Here is an 18300-nt window from a genome sequence, read left to right as displayed (position 1 = left end):
TCGATTTACCGGTTGATCCACGTTCCTACCCTCACCTATGGTCACGAGCTGTCGGTTGCGACTGACAGAACGAGATCGTGAATAGAAGCAGCCAAAATTAGTTTTCTCCGCAGGGCAGCTGAGCTCTCCCTTAGAGATTCAATTCAATTCAATTCAAACTTTATTTGTATAGCCCTTTTCATACATTATCATGCAATACAAAGTGCTTTACAATGTAAAAACATATATTAAAAATGTAAGAGTAGAATAACACAAATGCTATCTACTTTACATTTTGAATCACACACATTCACACACGCACACACACACACACACACACACACACACACACACACCCAAGCGCGCAAACACACAACACAAACAGATGATGCAACTCTTCTTTCATAGAATTAAAACTATTCCTTCTAGTTCCTGTCTCTTTAACTGAAACGGTTTAAGAACAAAGTTTGAGAGAGAGATCTAAAAGACAAGATAAAAGACGATTGGCTTGACACCACTGTGAGGAAGCAATACCTTGGGGACCCATCCACACCATGAGCGCCCCACCAGCAACCACAGAGGCCATCGCCACAGGAGCCGACAGGATCGGGGCAGGCGGGGGCCCCCACCACAGCCACAGGACTGCAAAGCAGGGCCCGTCAGCCATCCCGTCCATGTCGACCCCCGCAGCGACAACCCTGCAGGCCGGAGAGACAGCCCACGATGTGGAGGATCCCCATGAGGGAACACCGGAGCTAGAGGATAAAAGATAAAAAAGATAAAAGCTGAAAATAAAACACAGTATAAGATACTTAAAAGAGCATAAATAAATCAACGTAATAAGAACAATAAAAGAAAATTAATATATATTAAAAAGTCAATTTAAGACCAAGATACAAATGATAAGTGATAAAAATAGACAAAATGGATAAATAGATTAATTAAAATAACTGAATAAATAAACTAATAATATTGTTAGTCAAATAACTAAATGATTAAGAAGTTCAAGTAAAAGCTAAACTAAAAAGATGTGTCTTGAGCCTCTTTTTAAAAGCATCTACAGTCTCTGCAGACCTGAGGCCCTCTGGCAGGCCGTTCCACAGGCGAGGGCCACGATATTGGAATGTGGCCTCGCCATGTGTTTTGGTCCTCGCCTTAGGAATGACCAAAAGGCCGGTACCAGAGGACCTCAGGGTCCGCGAGGGTTTATAGTCTAAAAGCAGGTCAGATAAATAAGAAGGCCCAAGACCATTAAGACATTTATAAACAAGTAAGAGAACCTTAAAATCAATCCTGAAACGCACGGGGAGCCAATGCAGCGATTTTAAAACTGGTGTAATGTGTTCCCGCCCCCTGGTCCTCGTCAGAACTCGTGCCGCTGAGTTCTGGAGTAACTGCAAGCTAGAAGTACTCTTTTTGGGAAGACCAGAGAGCAGGGCATTACAGTAATCTAATTTACTAAAAATAAAAGCATGCATCAGCACCTCCGTGCTGGCAAGAGAGAGAAACGGGCGGACTCTGGCGATGTTTTTAAGATGATAAAAGCCTGTCTTTGTGACATTTCTAATGTGTGGAGTAAAGTTCAGCTCAGAGTCAAAAAGAACACCCAGATTTCTCACACACTGAGAAAGTTTAAAGTCTTGTAGTTTGCATGAGATGCTCCCTCTCTTGTCTTCAGGACCGATAATTAAAACCTCAGTCTTGTCCTGGTTGAGCTGTAAGAAGTTCTCTGCCATCCATGACTTGATATCTAAAATACAGTTTAAAAGGGTGTTAACTGGTTCTAGGTCATCAGGAGACACAGCGATGTAAAGCTGCGTATCATCAGCATAGCTGTGAAAAGCAACGCCATGTCTCCTGATCACGTCCCCAAGTGGCAACATGTACAGGTTAAAAAGTATTGGGCCTAAAATTGATCCTTGGGGAACCCCACACTGCATTTCATGGATTCCTGAGGAGCATGTATCCATACTTACGAAAAATTTACGATCCGTGAGATAGGAGTAAAACCATTTAAGAACAGTGCCTGAGAGGCCCACCATACTTCTGAGTCTGTGTATTAAAATGTGGTGATCCACTGTGTCGAAGGCGGCACTAAGATCCAGCAGCACCAGAACAGAAAGTTTCTGTGCATCTAAGTTACACCTAAGGTCATTAACAATCTTTAAGAGGGCCGTCTCAGTACTGTGGTTCATCCTAAAACCAGATTGATATCTTTCTGAAATACTTTGTTCATTTAAAAACTCATTTAATTGGCTAAAAACAACTTTTTCAATCATTTTACTTAAAAACGGTAAGTTGGATACAGGTCTGTAGTTATCAAGAATGTTAGGGTCTAAATTACTCTTCTTCAGAAGGGGCCTGACCACCGCTGTTTTATAGGCAGATGGGAAGACACCCGTCTGAAGAGAGTAATTTACTATGTTTAAAAGCTCAGGCTCAAAGAAACCATAAAACCTTTTTAAAAGAGATGTGGGAATTGGGTCTAAAAGGCAGGTAGTTGGCTTTAGCTGGGAGAAAACCCGACCAAGCATCTTTGCATCAACCAGGACAAAACTCTCCAGTGTTTCCTCCGGTAAAAATGCTTCAGATATGTTAAAATCAACATATTGTTGAGATAAAAGATTCAATCTGATAGCACTGATTTTACCCCTGAAGTGGTCTGAAAAGCCCTCACATGCAGCCTCTGATGCTGGCATGGAGGACTTATTAAAATCTGTGTTTATTAAATTATCTATTGTTCTAAAAAGGAATCTGGGGTTATTTTTATTTTGTGCAATAAGGTCTGAAAAATGGAGGGTTCTTGCTTGTTTTACTGCATTATTATAGATGTACTGTTGTTCATGAAAAATCTCAAAGTGGATGTTTAATTTAGTTTTTCTCCATTTTCGTTCGGCTCTCCTGCATTTCCTTTTTATTTCTTTGATGCTCTCATTTATCCATGGTGATTTGGGTTTACCTTTTATAGATTTTGTTTTTAGTGGAGCAGCAGCATCAATAGCGGATTTAAGTTTGCAGTTAAAATGATCAACAATAAAATCACTGGATGCAGGTAAAAACTGAGCAGAGGTATGATGTAAAATGTTAATAAAATTTGCAGCCACTTCAGAAGTAATATATCGCTTCCTCACAGTTCTCACTGGGGCCTCCCGCTGCCTAAAACTGGTGATGTTAAAAAACACACAGTAGTGGTCAGACACAGCCAGGTCAACAACAGAGGACACACCCGTGGACAGACCATACGTAATGACCAAGTCCAGGGTGCGTCCTCTGTTATGAGTCGGCTGTGTGACGAGTTGTTTGAAATCCATGCTGTCTAAAAGGTTTAAAAACTCTCTTCCATAAGGATCAGAGCTGTTAAAAATATGATTAAAATCACCAGTTATTAAAATTTTGTCATGACTTGAGTGTATAAATGTTAAAAAGTCAGAGAATTCTTGAATAAAACAGGATGGAGGCTTTGGTGGTCGATAAACTGTAACACATAAAATGGACGGGTTGCTAAAAACAAATGCATGATGCTCAAAAGAAGAGTAACTATATAAAAGGATTGTCTTTGTTAAAATTGAGTTGTGAGCGATCGATGCTGTGCCCCCGCCTCTTTTGCCTCCCCTGGTAGAAAATAAAAAGTTAAAATTTGGGGGAGATACCTCAGTGAGAATAGCCGGGGCGTCGGTGCCAAGCCACGTTTCAGTTAAAAAGAGACAGTCTATCTTGTTGTCTAAAATCAAGTCATTGATGATAAAAGTCTTATTTAAAAGAGATCTGACATTTAAAAGTGCCATGTTAAATACTGTAGGTAGGTTTTTTTGTGTAGTGTTTGGATTATTTGTAGAAACCGGATGGATGGGGCGGAGATGTCTGATTGTGGACCTGGTGTGTGGATGGGGGTGCTGGTGATTTCTGCTAGTGATGAGTGCTGGAATGGATTTTACTGGAGGTGAGAGTTTGCGTGGGGATGTGGGGTTGGTATATTGTCAATCTGTGAATGGTTTATGGGAATGTACAGTCAGATTTATGTTTGTGGATAGGAGTCTGGAACCTGTGTGGTTTGGATGAATGCCGTCACGTTTGAAAAGATATGGTCTATTGTAAAAAGTTGTGAAATTGTCTACAAATGGAATATTGTGTGTGGTGCAGTAACCTTTAAGCCAGATGTGGAGTTGTTGTACACGGCTAAATTTGACGTCTCCAAACCGGGGTGATGGAAGTGGACCAGAGATGATGCAGTGTTTCTTTAAGTGTATGATGGTTTGGATGAGTGAGATGAAGTCCATTTTTAGAGTCTCTGACTGCTGTAGTTTGAGATCGTTGATGCCTGCATGGATGATGATGGTGGAAACTGATGGATTCTGTTGTGAAAGTTCGTGGGCGGAGTGTGAGATGTCATTGACGAGAGCACCTGGGTAGCAGAATGTGTTACACCTGTTTACACGGACATGTCTGATGATGGAGGTTCCTACAATGAGTGCGTCTGGGTGATGTCCCTGGGAGGGATGTAGTAGCTGGGGTGTTGGAGGTGCTGGAGACTGGTGGAGTGGACGGCGGGTGAAAGTTTTCTGCGGAGCTGGTGTGAAGATAGGCATGGAGCGGCGAATCTTGCGACCGGAGATAGGGTGAGAAGCTCGGTGATCCGGGAGGGTCTCAGAGTAGAGCCGCTGCTCCTCCACATCGAGAGGAGCCAGATGAGGTGGCTCGGGCATCTGGTCAGGATGCCTCCTGGACGCCTCTCTGGTGAAGTGTTCCAGGCACGTCCCACCGGAAAGAGGCCCCGGAGAAGATCCAGGACACGCTGGATGTACTACATTTTTTCGGCTGGCCTGGGAACACCTCGGGATCCCTCTGGATGAGCTGGTGAATGTGGCCGGGGAGAGGGAAGTCTGGGTTTCCCTGCTTAGGCAGCTGTCCCCACGACCCGACACCGGATAAGCGGCAGACAATGGATGGATTGACGGATTACACTGAACAACAATTTAATAATGAGGTATTGATGGAAGGAATATTATCAATGAACCATTTCAACAGTTGGAGTCTGAAATGCAATTTATATAAAATAAATGACTATTATTTCAGAAAAATGCTTCTAATAAACCATAGATGACAAAGGGACTGCAAAATGCCTGTAAGAAGTATAATTACTTACATAGAACCATCTGAAATTGAGAACAAGAGAAGCTGAAAAAAGGTATGAAAATATAAAAATAAATAGACATAAAAAAAGAGTCCAAAGACATACATGCTAGGTTAATTGATGACTCTAAATTCTCCCTAGGAGTGTGTGCGAGTGTGAATGGCCCTGCGATGTGTTGGCCCTGCGATGGACTGGTGACCTGTCCAGGTGTACCTGCCTCTCACCTGTTAATGCTGGGATAGGCTCCAGCTTACCCGCGACCTTTGATGGACTAAGTGGTTCAGAGAATGAATAAAAAAAGAGTAGTATAATGATGTACTAAATGAAAATAGGAATAATATAAATGCTATATGGGGAATAATAGAGTGTAGTAAAAACAAGGATAAAGTAGCATCACTTTGTCAAAGAAAATTCAGATATACACGATACAAATAAATGTGATGTGTTCGTCTGATGAGCCCTTTTGCCAGGACCAAGATGGCGGACGCGTTGACGTGTAGCAGCTGAGGCGGTTGCGCGTCTACATATGGATCTATCATGAAAGCAGGATCACTGTCACTCGTGAATAACTCCGCAGATCTCGATATTTCTATTTTAAAATAAGATCTAAGCACTTTGAAAATATTCTGTTGCTGATGGTTCCCGCGGGGAAAGTGCTCCTCGCGCAGGAGTGCCTTTCCACACAACACCTGAAGCATCATTTCGCGTGTGTCCGCGCGCTCACACGCATTTGTTACGCGCGTAACTGAACACGGTGAAGAAACTCCAAGAGGGCACGTGCAGAGAATGACACAGGTGAACTGAAACCACAAGCGAGCAGGACCTCTAAGCAATAACCTCCACGGATTTTTATCGGGATGACAGACATTTTGTCAGTAATTTTTGTCCATTTTATTCAGTTGATCGGGTCTGAATTTAATTGGATGACTAGATCTGACTTTAATCCACTGATTGGATCTGACTTTAATCAGGTGATCGGTTCCTACTTTAATCAGCTGATCGCGTCGGATTTTTAACAGCTGATTGGGTCTTACTGTAATCAGCTGATCTGACGTCCAGGAGGCGCGGCCAGAGTTAGCTTCAGCATGCTGTTCATTCATTCAGGCTAAGTTCAGCAGTACACACAGCTGCTCCACCACACGTGCAACTCAGTGCGTGTCTTGTTTACTGTTGATCTTTGCCAGTCTGCCGTCTCGTGTCGTTCATTCAGCGAGGACAGTTAGTTCCTGGTTAACGGTTAGTTCCTGGTTGACATGATGGATTATGAGCAGAGAGCAAAATCTGTGGCTGAATGTCTGATGAGCTACAGGAGAGACGGGACCGGATGGAAAGTCTGTAGGAAATCGGTACGTTTTTATTATTTATTTATTTAGTCTTTATGAAATGATTGTGTATCTGCTGCTGTTCACATCTTATTTGGTGTGGTCCTGTCAAACCGAACCGAACTCCAATCATCAGTTCAGACTTCCGTGTTGTAGCTGACTCAGACTCTGGTGGGTCCGAACCACCTGGTTCTGTCAGTAACCTGAACCCACGATGTGAAACTGCTGTTTTTCTTCATACAGCTGTGATGGCAGACCGGTCTGTGTTACGTCACCACAGTGGTGCAGTTTTCCGGGTTCAGGGAAACCAAAGATCCACATAGGATCAGATTCTCCAACACAGTGAAAGTCCAAAGATAACATCTCTCTGCTGAGAGTCCTACATCTCATTTGTGGAAAATCCAACGACTGATTGGGAAATGTCTCTAAATTAAATGAATTTAAACCATCTTCTGAGTAACTTTGGGTTATTGCAAATGTCTTTAAATCTACTCAAATGCTGCTCAAATATGAATGTTAACCACAGATTGTACCGTTTTAATGTCACTGAAGATCAGTTTCAGGTTAAACCAGCCTGCATCGCCTGTGCTTGTAGAGTTTTGAGACTCCATTAAGACATGCTGTGTTTAAGTGCTAGTAGAAAGCTCATTCATCTGAATTTTCATCAGATTAAAGTATAATTTCCTTGTTTCAAAAACGTGATTAACAAGAATTATCTGTTGATTTATTGACAGTGTAATCAATAGATAGATTTAATTTCACACGTTAACAATTTATCTAGTAGTCATCTTAGACATGACAGCCAGTTAGTCTGGACTCCCAGTAGCAGAAAAGAAGCAGCTTCAGAGATGAAACATCCTCCAGGCAGCAGCAGTCCAGAAAACAAGTCCTCCACGAAGGAACAGTTGGTGGTGGCAGAACAGTTCTTATTCAAGTGTAACTGCACCCCCTACTTTTTGCATAACTCCACCCACTGACGATTTTGAAAAATGTCTGAAACCTCAAGGGTTGGGGGTGGTACACAGGCAGAAATGATTGACAGACAGCCGTTAGCGCTGTTAGCTGTTGGCTGCCTGTCAGCAGCTCCAGCAGCTCTGGAAAGCTGGAGACTCGCGGCAGGTTGTGGCAGCTGCTGGAAGTTGCTGCTGCTACGATTTGAGCTGCTGTCTGTTGCCAGATGAGGATCAGCAGGTAAAAAATAAAGTTCGGTGTTACTTTTGCACCCTCAGAAACACAAATCCGTCCCTTGCAGAAATATTTAATCAGAAACTCTGTGAAAGAATAGAAGTCTAAAACTAGCAGATCTACACCAGAGAAGTTCACATCCCTTCAAATGCGTTGGTGGGCATGGTTTCCTATTCCTTTGAGGTGAGGACCCGCCCACCTGCATCTGGAGGGAGGGGCTGTGAGGTTTTTTAAATTTTCTTGTGATGTAGATGACCTCTCTATATCACGAAAAACATAACCTGGTTTTACCTTGTAGAGGGTGTTATGAGCCATTTTTACCCACAAAATTCCATTTTTTAAAAAAAACAACAACAAATTTTATCAACAATATGGTTTTCATCACAATTATGTAAAACTGTGTTGTTTACAGCTCAAAAAACACATTTTTGGGTGCACTACCCCTTTAACGCTTAGCTGGTCTCCATTTCAACCACATAACCTGCGTAGGACATTTCATGGCCACAGGTGGAGAGGTAAGGGCAGTTAATGGAAGTTCATGCCCAGAACGTTACCAGAGTGTGTGGACCATGCTGTGAAATCGAACTGGGTTTAAATACCACCACAACTCAGATTATTGTGAGTAAAACCAGCTTTAGTCCTGGGGACAGACCTGATGTCATCACCCACATCTAGGTTATGGGTGAAATACTCCTCCCGTGGAAACAGTTTGTCTAACTGGAACTGAAGCAGGAAGATGTTCTGATAAAAATCAGACCTTTTTATTGTCCAGGATCCACTGCAGCTGTTTGATTCTGTCCTCTGCCTGAGGACATCAGTGTTGACACACTAGCTGCGCTAGTGTGCTAGACACTAGCTAGCATCTAGGCTCAAAACAAACTTGACGTTAGCTAGCTAGCCTCAAACAGCTGATAACCAGCACTATAATAATGGATTACATTTGTATTGCGCTTTACTGCTCGACCTCAAAGCACTTACATTACATTATTCATCCACTCCTCGTTTTTACCTGGTGATGCTAAGCTACATGTAGCCACAGCTGCCCTGGGGCAGACTGACGGAAACGTGGCAGCCAATCCACGGCCTCTCCGACCACCACCCAAGGCAAGGCAAGGCAAATTTATTTGTATAGCACATTTAATATGATTTACAAATAGATACAAAACATTTCAGCAAGGTGCAGAAAGCAATACAAGAGCATAAAAAAAATTAAAAAGATTAAAAGAAATGCAATTAATGAAATAAAAACAGAACGAAGATGCTAAAATAAAATAGATAAAATGCAAGAAATAAAATTTCAGTGTGGGGAAAGACAATATTAAAACATGATTCCAGCTTAAAAGAACCAGTTGTAGATTTTGACTTCTAAATAAAAACTAGTTCCATGCAGCAGAGAACAGGTGGGTCTTTAACCGGGATCTAAATAAACTGAGTGTTTCAGCTGATCTGAGGCTTTCTGGGAGTTTGTTCCAGACATGTGGAGCATAGAAGCTGAATGCAGCTTCTCCATGTCTGGTTCTGACTCTGGAACTGATAAGAAACTGGAACCAGATGACCTGAGGGTTCTGGTAGGTTCATACTGGGTCAAGAGGTCTCTGATGTATGTTGGTCCTAAACCATTCAGATCTTTCTAGACCAGCAGCAGAACTTTAAAGTCTATCCTCTGACGAACAGGCAGCCAGTGTAAGACCTCAGAGCTGGACTGATGTGGTCCACTTTCTTGGTCTTAGTGAGGACTGGAGCAGCAGAGTTCTGGATCAGCTGCAGGTGTCTGACTGATGTTTTAGGTAGAACCTGTAAAAACACTGTTACAATAATCAAACCAACTAAAGATGAAAGCTGGACTAGTTTTTCCAGGTCCTGCTGACACATCACATCTTTTACCCTTTATATATTCTTAAGGTGATAGTAGGCTGACTTTGTAATTCCCTTAATGGGTTTTTTCAAAGTTAAGGTCTGAGTCCATCAATACACCCAGATTTCTGGCTGGTTGGTGGTTTTTAGGTGTATAGACTGAAGCTCTGTGGTGACATTTAATCGTTTCTCTTTGGCTCCAAAAACCATCACCTCAGTTTTGTTTTTGTTTAACTGGAGAAAGTTCAGACACATCCAGTCATTAATCTCCTCAATGCATTTACCAAGAGCCTGTACGGGGCCTCGGTCTTCTGGTGACATTGTAATATAAACCTGTGTGTCATCTGCGTAGCTATGGTAACTAATGTTACCATATTCTGTACGTTATGTTTATAAAAAGTTTATTACCAATTTCTAGTTCAGTTTCACTTCTAATAAGCTTTTGTTTTTTGATTAGGCAGGATTTTCTCTTATCGAGGTCACAGACCTACAAGATACATAAAAGAAAAATTCCACAGAATTGCAGGTATTTGTCTCAGCCATAAAGAACTTATTTTAAGTTTGGGACACATCAGTTAATTGATATATTTTAGGGTTTCCGGGTGTGATTGGCTGGATAGATGGACTCAGGTTCCTGTCACAGCTCCTTCAGCAGATGAAGGAGATTATGTGAGTAGGAAGTCTGCATTAATCTGCAGGAAAAAAGAAGCCTTTAAAATCCCAGATACTTCACATTACAGCTACTGCAGCTAATTACTCGTCAGTACTTTGAAGATGTGATGCAGCCCACATCATCAGTAATGTGGAAGCAAAGTGGCCTGGGTCTGTGCACGACTCTCGGGTCTTTCCTGAGTGTACACTGAGTGCTAGAGTTGCCCGTGGTGAATTATATACATTAAAAGCAATATTTTATTTGATCTATCACAGCTAGAAAATGTAATATTGTATCCTGTATTGTAGGAGAGTTTGATGGTTACCTGCTGGGTGACAGAGGGTACCCCTGCCAGCCTTATTTGCTGACCCTGAGCCCGGCCCACAGCATTGTTACAACTTGGCTCACTGCTGGACTTGAGCCAGGGTAGAGGTGACGATTGGGAGGCTTAAGGCACGCTTCCAGTGCCTTCGTAGGCTCAGAGCCGCCCCAGATAGGGCATGTGACATTATTGTGGCATATGTCATTCTCCACAACATTGCCACAATGAGAGGAGAGCAATGTCCGACTCAGCCACTGCATGCACCTGATAATGAACATCCTGACCACACTGCTGATGCACAAGATGGAAGAGCAGTCAGAGACACAACATGCCACCATCATTTTGAGTGACCCATCACCTCCCCAGTGTCAAATAAAGACAAAGACATTAAGAAATAAAGCCATTGTGCTGTTGGGTTGCACCTGCATAAAAATGCACACACATGGGTGGCGCATCAAATAAACCTGAATAAATGAGGGATGAAACACAACAAATGCAGATACTTCCAACAAGTCGACTGCATGGTAAAATGATGCACCTAACATCCAGTCATGCTCTGTGGCATGTCAAAATGCTGAGTTGATTCTGATTCTGTATCAGGATGACAAGAGGGAAACAAGTGACTTTCAAAGAGGGTTGATTGTCAGGGCACAGGTGGCAGCTTCAGTCACAAAGATGCTCATCTAGCTGATGGTTCAATAGGAACAGTGACTGAAGTGACATCTGCATTTAGATATATGGGGAAACATCAGTAAATAGGGTCAGACATTATGGTTTACCGTGACCGTGATGCTTGTGCATTAGTGTAATATGCAAGGGAAAGAGAGCAACTCTTCCTTATAACTGTCACTGTAGGATGTGATCAGACTCAACGAGGACAATCTGCCTACAATCAGGGACATTCTAGCAGGGTTGCAGTGCATAAACAATTACAAAACACCAAATTAAGAAATATCTTTTGAGAGTATTAATACCAAGATACATTGAAGCAGAAATACAAACGTTTAATAAGTGGAACACTCGAGATAAAAATAATACTACTCACGCATTGACTTGTCAGCTATTTTCTGCCAGCTCATGTTCTTTTGCTGCCACTTGCATTTTGTCCGAAATCAATGGTCATATTCTGCATATGTATTCATTAATTTTTCTAACTCCACTGGAGAAAAATGGGAGGAGTGACTTTTTTTCACCTGTTGCCATGGTGAATCATGTTATCCATGTTCCATTGACGAGGGCTTTTTATCTGCCCATGCACGGGCTGTTCTCAGGGGTAAGTTAACTCAGAGTTGATTGAACAAATGGTTATCACCTGTTCTGAAACCGAAAACTCTTGAATTTGACAGCTCAGAGTTGGTCAACCCAGAGTTGCGCTTTTAACTCAGTTTGTTGAACCCGCTTTCTGAAATGGGGCCCAGGCTTCAGGTCTTGGAGTCCAAACTCCAAACAAACATTCAACCTGTATGTAGCTTTATCTCAAAAATGATCTGCTTATAGGTTTATCGTGGGTAAATGTGGTTCTGCTCAGACCAGGTTAACACTCCAAACTGTTTAAAGTGGGTTTGGTGACAAGGACACAGATCTGTACTATAAAAACAACACATAAATGCCTGATAAACAACATGTCATCTGAATTATTATTATTATTATTATTATTATTATTATTATTATTATTATTGTTGTTGTTGTTGAATTTGATCTCATTTGGTTATGTTGGGTATTGGTTTCAGTGTGTTGGGTTTTGGTGTTCTCATGTCTGATTTTTGTTTTTTATTTATTTATTGTAACTTAAATTTTACTTGTGTGCAGCACTTTGTTTAGCTGTGGTTGTTTTAATGTGCCTTATACATGAAGTTTGTATGGTATTATTATTACTAACCAACCTGTTATAGTTATTTCTAGTATATGACAGTGTACTTGGATTTTTCTTAGAAATAAGCTCAGGCTACCACACGGCAAACAGGTCTCATGCTACCACACAGCAAACAGACTCAGGCTAGCAGACAGCAAACAGAACTCACTCAACAACACGACAAACAGAGCTCACGCTACCACACGGCAAACAGAGCTCTCGCTAGCACACGATAAACAGAGCTCACGCTACCACACAGCAAACAGAGCTCACACTAGCAGACGGCAAACAGAGCTCACGCTAGCACACGGCAAACAGAGCTCATGCTACCACACGGCAAACAGAGAACATGCTACCACATGGCAAACAGAGCTCACGCTAGCACACAGCTAACAGAGCTTACACTAGCATAAAGCAAAAGAACCATATGGCACCACACTCCGAGATTATCACCTCAAGATCATGTTTCTCACCTCAATGTGAATTTTCTTCTTTTTTTTTGGCAGAACGATGTGGTTGTGTCTTGGCGTCCGTCATCTGAGTTTCCTGGAAATGTGTGAGAAATCTACTTTTTTTCTTTTCCCTTCCAAATAAGTTTTAAATTGATTAACATAATGGTGAAATTAATAACTGGTGGGTCTCAGACACTTTCTCTTGGGTTAACAGAACGTTGATCACGACCCATGAATGAAATGTGGCACACCATGAAGCAGAAAACAGCCAATGAAAATCAAAAATTAGGAAAAAATTTGGAACACACAGCTACTCAAGGTCTTTCAGCATGGTTATTTAAGAAATGCAAAGTTACTCACTGCATCAGTTGGGGTTGAGTAACTTGTTGCCAGCTGAAAGCTAGTCACCCATGCAGTAATTATCTAATAGAAGGCTCGTACCTATTTGCTTATTTGAATACAGGTGGCAACTCCTTTCTTTTTTTTTCTTTTTTTTTTTTTCTTGGTCAGGCTGTGTGTGTGGGTGTGTGTGTGTGTATGCGCGCATGCACATATATATATATATATATATATATATATATATATATATATATATATATATATAAAACATGTGTGGTAGTGTGAGGCATGTTTGCTGCGGGGTGGAGATATACACACACACATGTATATACTGTATATATAACATGAATGAATGAGTAAACATAAACACTCTGGAAATGTGCTGAGTTATTGGAAATGTAAGCGTCCAGCAGAGCTTGGTTGACCTGCTCTCTGTCTGACTGACAGGTATAAAGGGGATGGAATAATCAGTGGGAGTCCGGAGAAAGTTTGGGAATGTCTGAAACCAGTTCCCAATGGGTTCCGAGTCAAGTGGGATGACAACGTGAAAAAGTTTGAGCTTTTGGAGCAGATCTCACTGGTTTGTAAACATCTGGAGTTTAAATAAAGTTTTCATATTTTTGTTTGTGTTGACAGAGTCTGCAGAGAGGATGTTTACAGCTGGTCCAGATGATTTTAACAGACAGAAAACTTCCAATGGCAGCAAAGCTGTTAAGAGACTTTCATCCAAAAATGTAAATGATTTAGGAAAGACTCTGACCCTGAGTCTGTTACCATGGTAACTGATGGTTACCATGGTAACTGGTGAAGTAAATCTGATTTCTGGAACAGTACTATGGTTTAGCTATAAAAGCACTGGCATGGGATCCATCTGGTTTTGTGTCCTTTTAGTTCAGTTCTGATTCCTTGTCTCTCTTTTAGGACGTCTCAGTCTGCAGAACTGTCACCCCCTCTGCAGCAATGGGTATCATTGCTCCACGAGACTTTGTAGATGTTATTTTAGTAAAGAAATACGAAGATGGTTCCATTTCATCCAATGGTGAGTTTGAACTTGTTTCTGTCTCCTGGTGATTTTTTGTTGTTGTTGTTGTTGTTATTTTTCTATGTTCTAGAGTTCTTACAGACTGAGCCGGAATCTTCCAGTTTATTTTTGAGGGTGAATCAAATATGTAAACTTCACACCTCAACATCTAAAAATGTGAAGTCTCAATAATTTCAGGGACATGAGGAAGGTTCTGTGATGACCTGGAAACACCGATCAGGTATTGAAGATCCAATAAATGTTCAAAAAGGGCCAGGATCAGGTGGATCAGGATATGGAAGTGCAGGATCTGGGGGGTATTCCATGAAGCTGGATTAATGGAGAGCCGGGCTTACACACCAGAACTAGCCTGCTCGGGGCAGGCTAACGTTCAAGCTTAGCTTAGCTGTGTCTCAAAAGTCTGATACAGACTCCCCAAAAGAAAGTTCCACCTGGTAAAACGCTGCTCTCCAGTGGCATGCGGTCAGGAGAGGCATCATGATAAATTAATATTTTCCACTGATCTGTGTTAAAAATGCATTTTTTAGTATGACTCTACACGAAAATCGCCAAATTTAAGGATTTCCAGATCAAATCCAGGGCAGAAATCCTGGGTGAGGCTGTGGCGAGCTGGGCCTCTTCTGACTGGTGATCCAGTACAAACTAGGTTCATGACGTGTTTCTGATCCTCAGCATATCCAAATATGAACTTTACAGAAATATTTGTTATACACCATGTCTCTCCACAGTCTGTGTAATGTTTTTAATGTGTGTGTGAAAGAATTATTCCTGCTGATCTACAATAAAGAGCAGAGAAAAGTCAGCAGGTGAGGCAGGCAGTACTCTGCCTCACCTCAGGGGGCGTAGTTTCACGCTGTTGGATGAATAGTGAAATTAGATGCTCTTTTCAGGTCTTACAACGTAAATCTGACTCCGGAGGAGTCAGTGCCTCCCTAGCCATGAACCCCTCATCAGGGCTTCCTACTTTCCTCAGGACCTCCCACATAGCCAGGCTATGTAATCCTCGCTTGGATTAGCCTCAAGTAGATGCAGCTGCAATGTGTTAGTGGAACGGCTTGAGCCTTAATTCAGAGATGGTGTTAGTTCAAGCGAGGCTTTCCCCATACAGCCTGGTTTTCTTTAGCTAAGTTCATGGAATACCCCCTTGGTCTCTACTGACTGGTCAGCACATCAATCGTCAATACACAAAGCCCAAAAAGCACATGTAGACTGGTTGAGCAAACTCCCATGCCCCCTCCAAGACCCTGAAGAGGGTGTAGTGCTGATCCACTGTTCCTTGACCGGGATAAAAACCACACTGCTCTTCCTCAATCAGAGGTTCCTCTCCAGGACCCCTGAATAGACCTTAGAAGGGAGGCTGAGGAGTGTGATCCCCCAGTAGTTGGAGTCCCCATTTTTTTAGAGGTGGAGCATCACCCAGTGCAGGGGGACTGTCCCCAATGTTCACACAATGCTGCAGAGGTGTGTCAACCAAGACAGTCCTGTAGCATCCAGAGCCTTAAGAAACTTCGGGCAGATCTTGTTCACCCCTGCGGCCCTGCCAGCGAGGAGCTTTTTAACCACCTCAGCAACCTCAGCTCTGAAAAGAGGTGACCACACCCCTGGTTCCCTGACTCTGCATGCTCATCAGAAGACATGTCAGTGAGATTGAGGAGGTCTTTGAAGTTTTCCCTCCACCAACCCACAATGTCCAGAGTTGAGGTCAGCAGCCCCCCATCCCCACTGTACACAGTGTTGATGGAGCACTGCTTCCCCCTCCTGATCCGCCAGATGGTGGACCAGAATCTAAACCTGTCCGGAAGTCATTCTCCATGGCCTCTCCAAACTCCTCTCACAGCCAAGTGTTTGCCTCAGCGACCGCTGACACCGCGTTTCACTTAGCCTACTGATACTCTCTCATCCATCAGGGTAAACCCCAACATACAGGCACCAAGTTGGGGTCAAGGAGTATGCCTATACCTGCTTAGCGCCTCTCACCATGAGCAACTCCAGAATGGAAGAGAGCCCAGCCTTTCTCGAGGACACTGGAACATCGCCAGAGGTGACATTCCACATCCCTATAGCTAGCTTCCGCAGCCAAGGATTGGACCACCAGTGTCCACTGCACCACTAGATGCAACTCCTACAGCCCCTCCTGCAGGTGGTGAGCCCACAAGAGGGTTGACATTTCCCTCTGAGATAAAGTATCTTTCATTTCATCCATTTAATCACATAACCAATACATTTGGTCTGCATTTGCCTGTTGTTGGTGTAAATGTGTTTGTTTTCTTTGTACAGCTCCATCAGCAACATCTGCCTTTAGCCTTCATTTCATCCACTTTTCCTTCATCCTTTCATTTGGGCTTGAGATATTTTGGGTGCTGCATTAAGAGACTGGTAATCTGCGTTAGTGGAATGTTTTGAGGCTTGATCAGGAGGTGGAGCCGGTTTGAGTCCGACTGTTCACGCGAGTCTCTCTTTCTTGAGCAACTTTTTGTGGAATACCTCTCAGGTGACTTTTATAAATGCGCCCTCAGAGTCCAGTATGATGAGTCCGCCAGGATCCGGATCCACATTACCTGCAAACAACGTGATCATCAGAGTTCCTCAGAGAAGAATCATTTACTGATGGAGGGATGTCAGAGAATGGATGAGTGCAGCAACTGGAACACAACTGGAGGGGAAAAACATATCATCAAAACATGTTTCCAGGTCTTGACCCTGTTCAGGTCCAGGTTTAAGATCTGAAAAGGTCCCAACTCCGTTCAGGTCCAGTCTAAAGATCTTAAGAACAGTCCTGACTCTGTACAGGTCCAGAGTCCAGACGTGAAACTGGAAAAAGAAATTGAATTTTTCTCTATCTTTCTCTAGTTAAACTCTATCAGAACATGTACAATTTTCACATTGTCCTACTTCTTTTTAGTAAACCAGAGATCATACATGTCAGCAGTCATACATAGGTTTGGTTCTATGTTATGTAAATAAATATTGTCTTTAATTGTATTAAATGTATTTGATTAGACAGTAATGTATTAATTACATGCAGATGTTCATAAAACTACTAGGCAACATTAATATATATCATTAAATTATGATTAGTTAGAAATGGTGTTTTTTTTAGACGTTTGCTTCGAGAACATTTTTCTAACTGGTCAGCCTTGAATTTTAGTTGAATGTCACTGTTCTAACATCATTTACTGTTCCTGCAGCAACCAACATCCTGCATCCTGGTTGCCCTCCTCAGTCTGGATACGTCAGAGGATTCAACCATCCATGTGGCTGCATCTGTGTTCCCATGTCTGGGTGAGTACATTAACTGTAGTACTATCAGTAAAGACCTACAAGCTAATGTTTGTTTACCTTTGTTTCCATGGTTACCAGAGAGCCTGGTAAAACCCAGGTGTTGACGTTCTTCCAGACCGACCTTGGTGGTCTCCTTCCTCGATCCGTGGTTGATTCCTTCTTCCCATCCAGCATGGCTGACTTCTACAGCAACCTGAACAAGTCTGTTAAATCCCTTAGAGACGTTTGATACCATGATGGAGGAGACGTGGTACTACCGGTCCCATCCAGAATCACATGATCCCACACCCAGTCCATGGTTGAGTTCTGTTTTTAACAGAGGAATGAATCTAAAAAAATCACAAACCCAATGTTTATGTGTAAAAGGGAAAAACTTTTTTAATGATCTGAGGGCTGTTTCACTAAACTGAGACAAGGGATTAAGCTAGGATTTCCTTTTTATCCTGGCTGAACTTATCCTTGATTCGGTTTCACAAAAGCAGTAACACATCAGTTACCAGACTAACAGCCAGGCATAGTTAATGGTTGCCAGTCCCAGTCAGGAGTAACTTCACCAGAAATGACTTTTTGTACCGTTATGCCCTTTGCTCTTTATCATGGAGCAATAAAATTAGATAACTAGGCTCATAAATTACCGCTCAGTTCTATAATTTAACTGTGATCATCATCAATTATTAGAGTCACAGTGACAGCAAGCTGTATATAAGATTGCTGAACATATTGATGTTGGATATGCAGGCATGTTTGGTCTGTAACACTGATATTAGCTGATCAACACGCAGGTTGATTTCAAAATCCAGCAAATTATTAATATTATTATTTCTTATTGTTTACTTACTATAAGTTAAAAATAAAGACCTTTAAATGTTATACCCTCCGGTCCACTCA

At 42.2% G+C, this 18300-nt stretch overlaps 1 protein-coding gene across 1 annotated transcript; it reads left to right on the top strand.

The window, feature by feature from the left end:
* Window positions 1-6121: 6121 nt before the first annotated feature.
* On the top strand, window positions 6122-17737 carry stard5 (StAR-related lipid transfer (START) domain containing 5). The gene is made up of 6 exons (XM_041986830.1): window positions 6122-6456; window positions 12804-12853; window positions 13536-13668; window positions 14010-14127; window positions 17319-17412; window positions 17491-17737. The coding sequence occupies exons 1-6, from the start codon at window positions 6364-6366 to the stop codon at window positions 17639-17641; spliced, it is 639 nt and encodes a 212-aa protein (XP_041842764.1). The 5' UTR covers window positions 6122-6363; the 3' UTR covers window positions 17642-17737.
* Window positions 17738-18300: the final 563 nt, after the last annotated feature.

This window comes from Melanotaenia boesemani, chromosome 1 (genome assembly GCF_017639745.1).
Source record: "Melanotaenia boesemani isolate fMelBoe1 chromosome 1, fMelBoe1.pri, whole genome shotgun sequence".
Lineage (NCBI taxonomy): Eukaryota > Metazoa > Chordata > Actinopteri > Atheriniformes > Melanotaeniidae > Melanotaenia > Melanotaenia boesemani.
This window is presented reverse-complemented; position numbering and strand designations above follow the sequence as displayed.

Coding starts and splice junctions, on each gene's coding strand:
- stard5 (XM_041986830.1), top strand. CDS start 6,364: ATGATGGATTATGAGCAGAGAGCAAAATCTGTGGCTGAATGTCTGATG. Junction 6,457..12,803: donor GGAAAGTCTGTAGGAAATCG/GTACGTTTTTAT, acceptor TTTTTTTGGCAG/AACGATGTGGTTGTGTCTTG. Junction 17,413..17,490: donor ATCTGTGTTCCCATGTCTGG/GTGAGTACATTA, acceptor CATGGTTACCAG/AGAGCCTGGTAAAACCCAGG.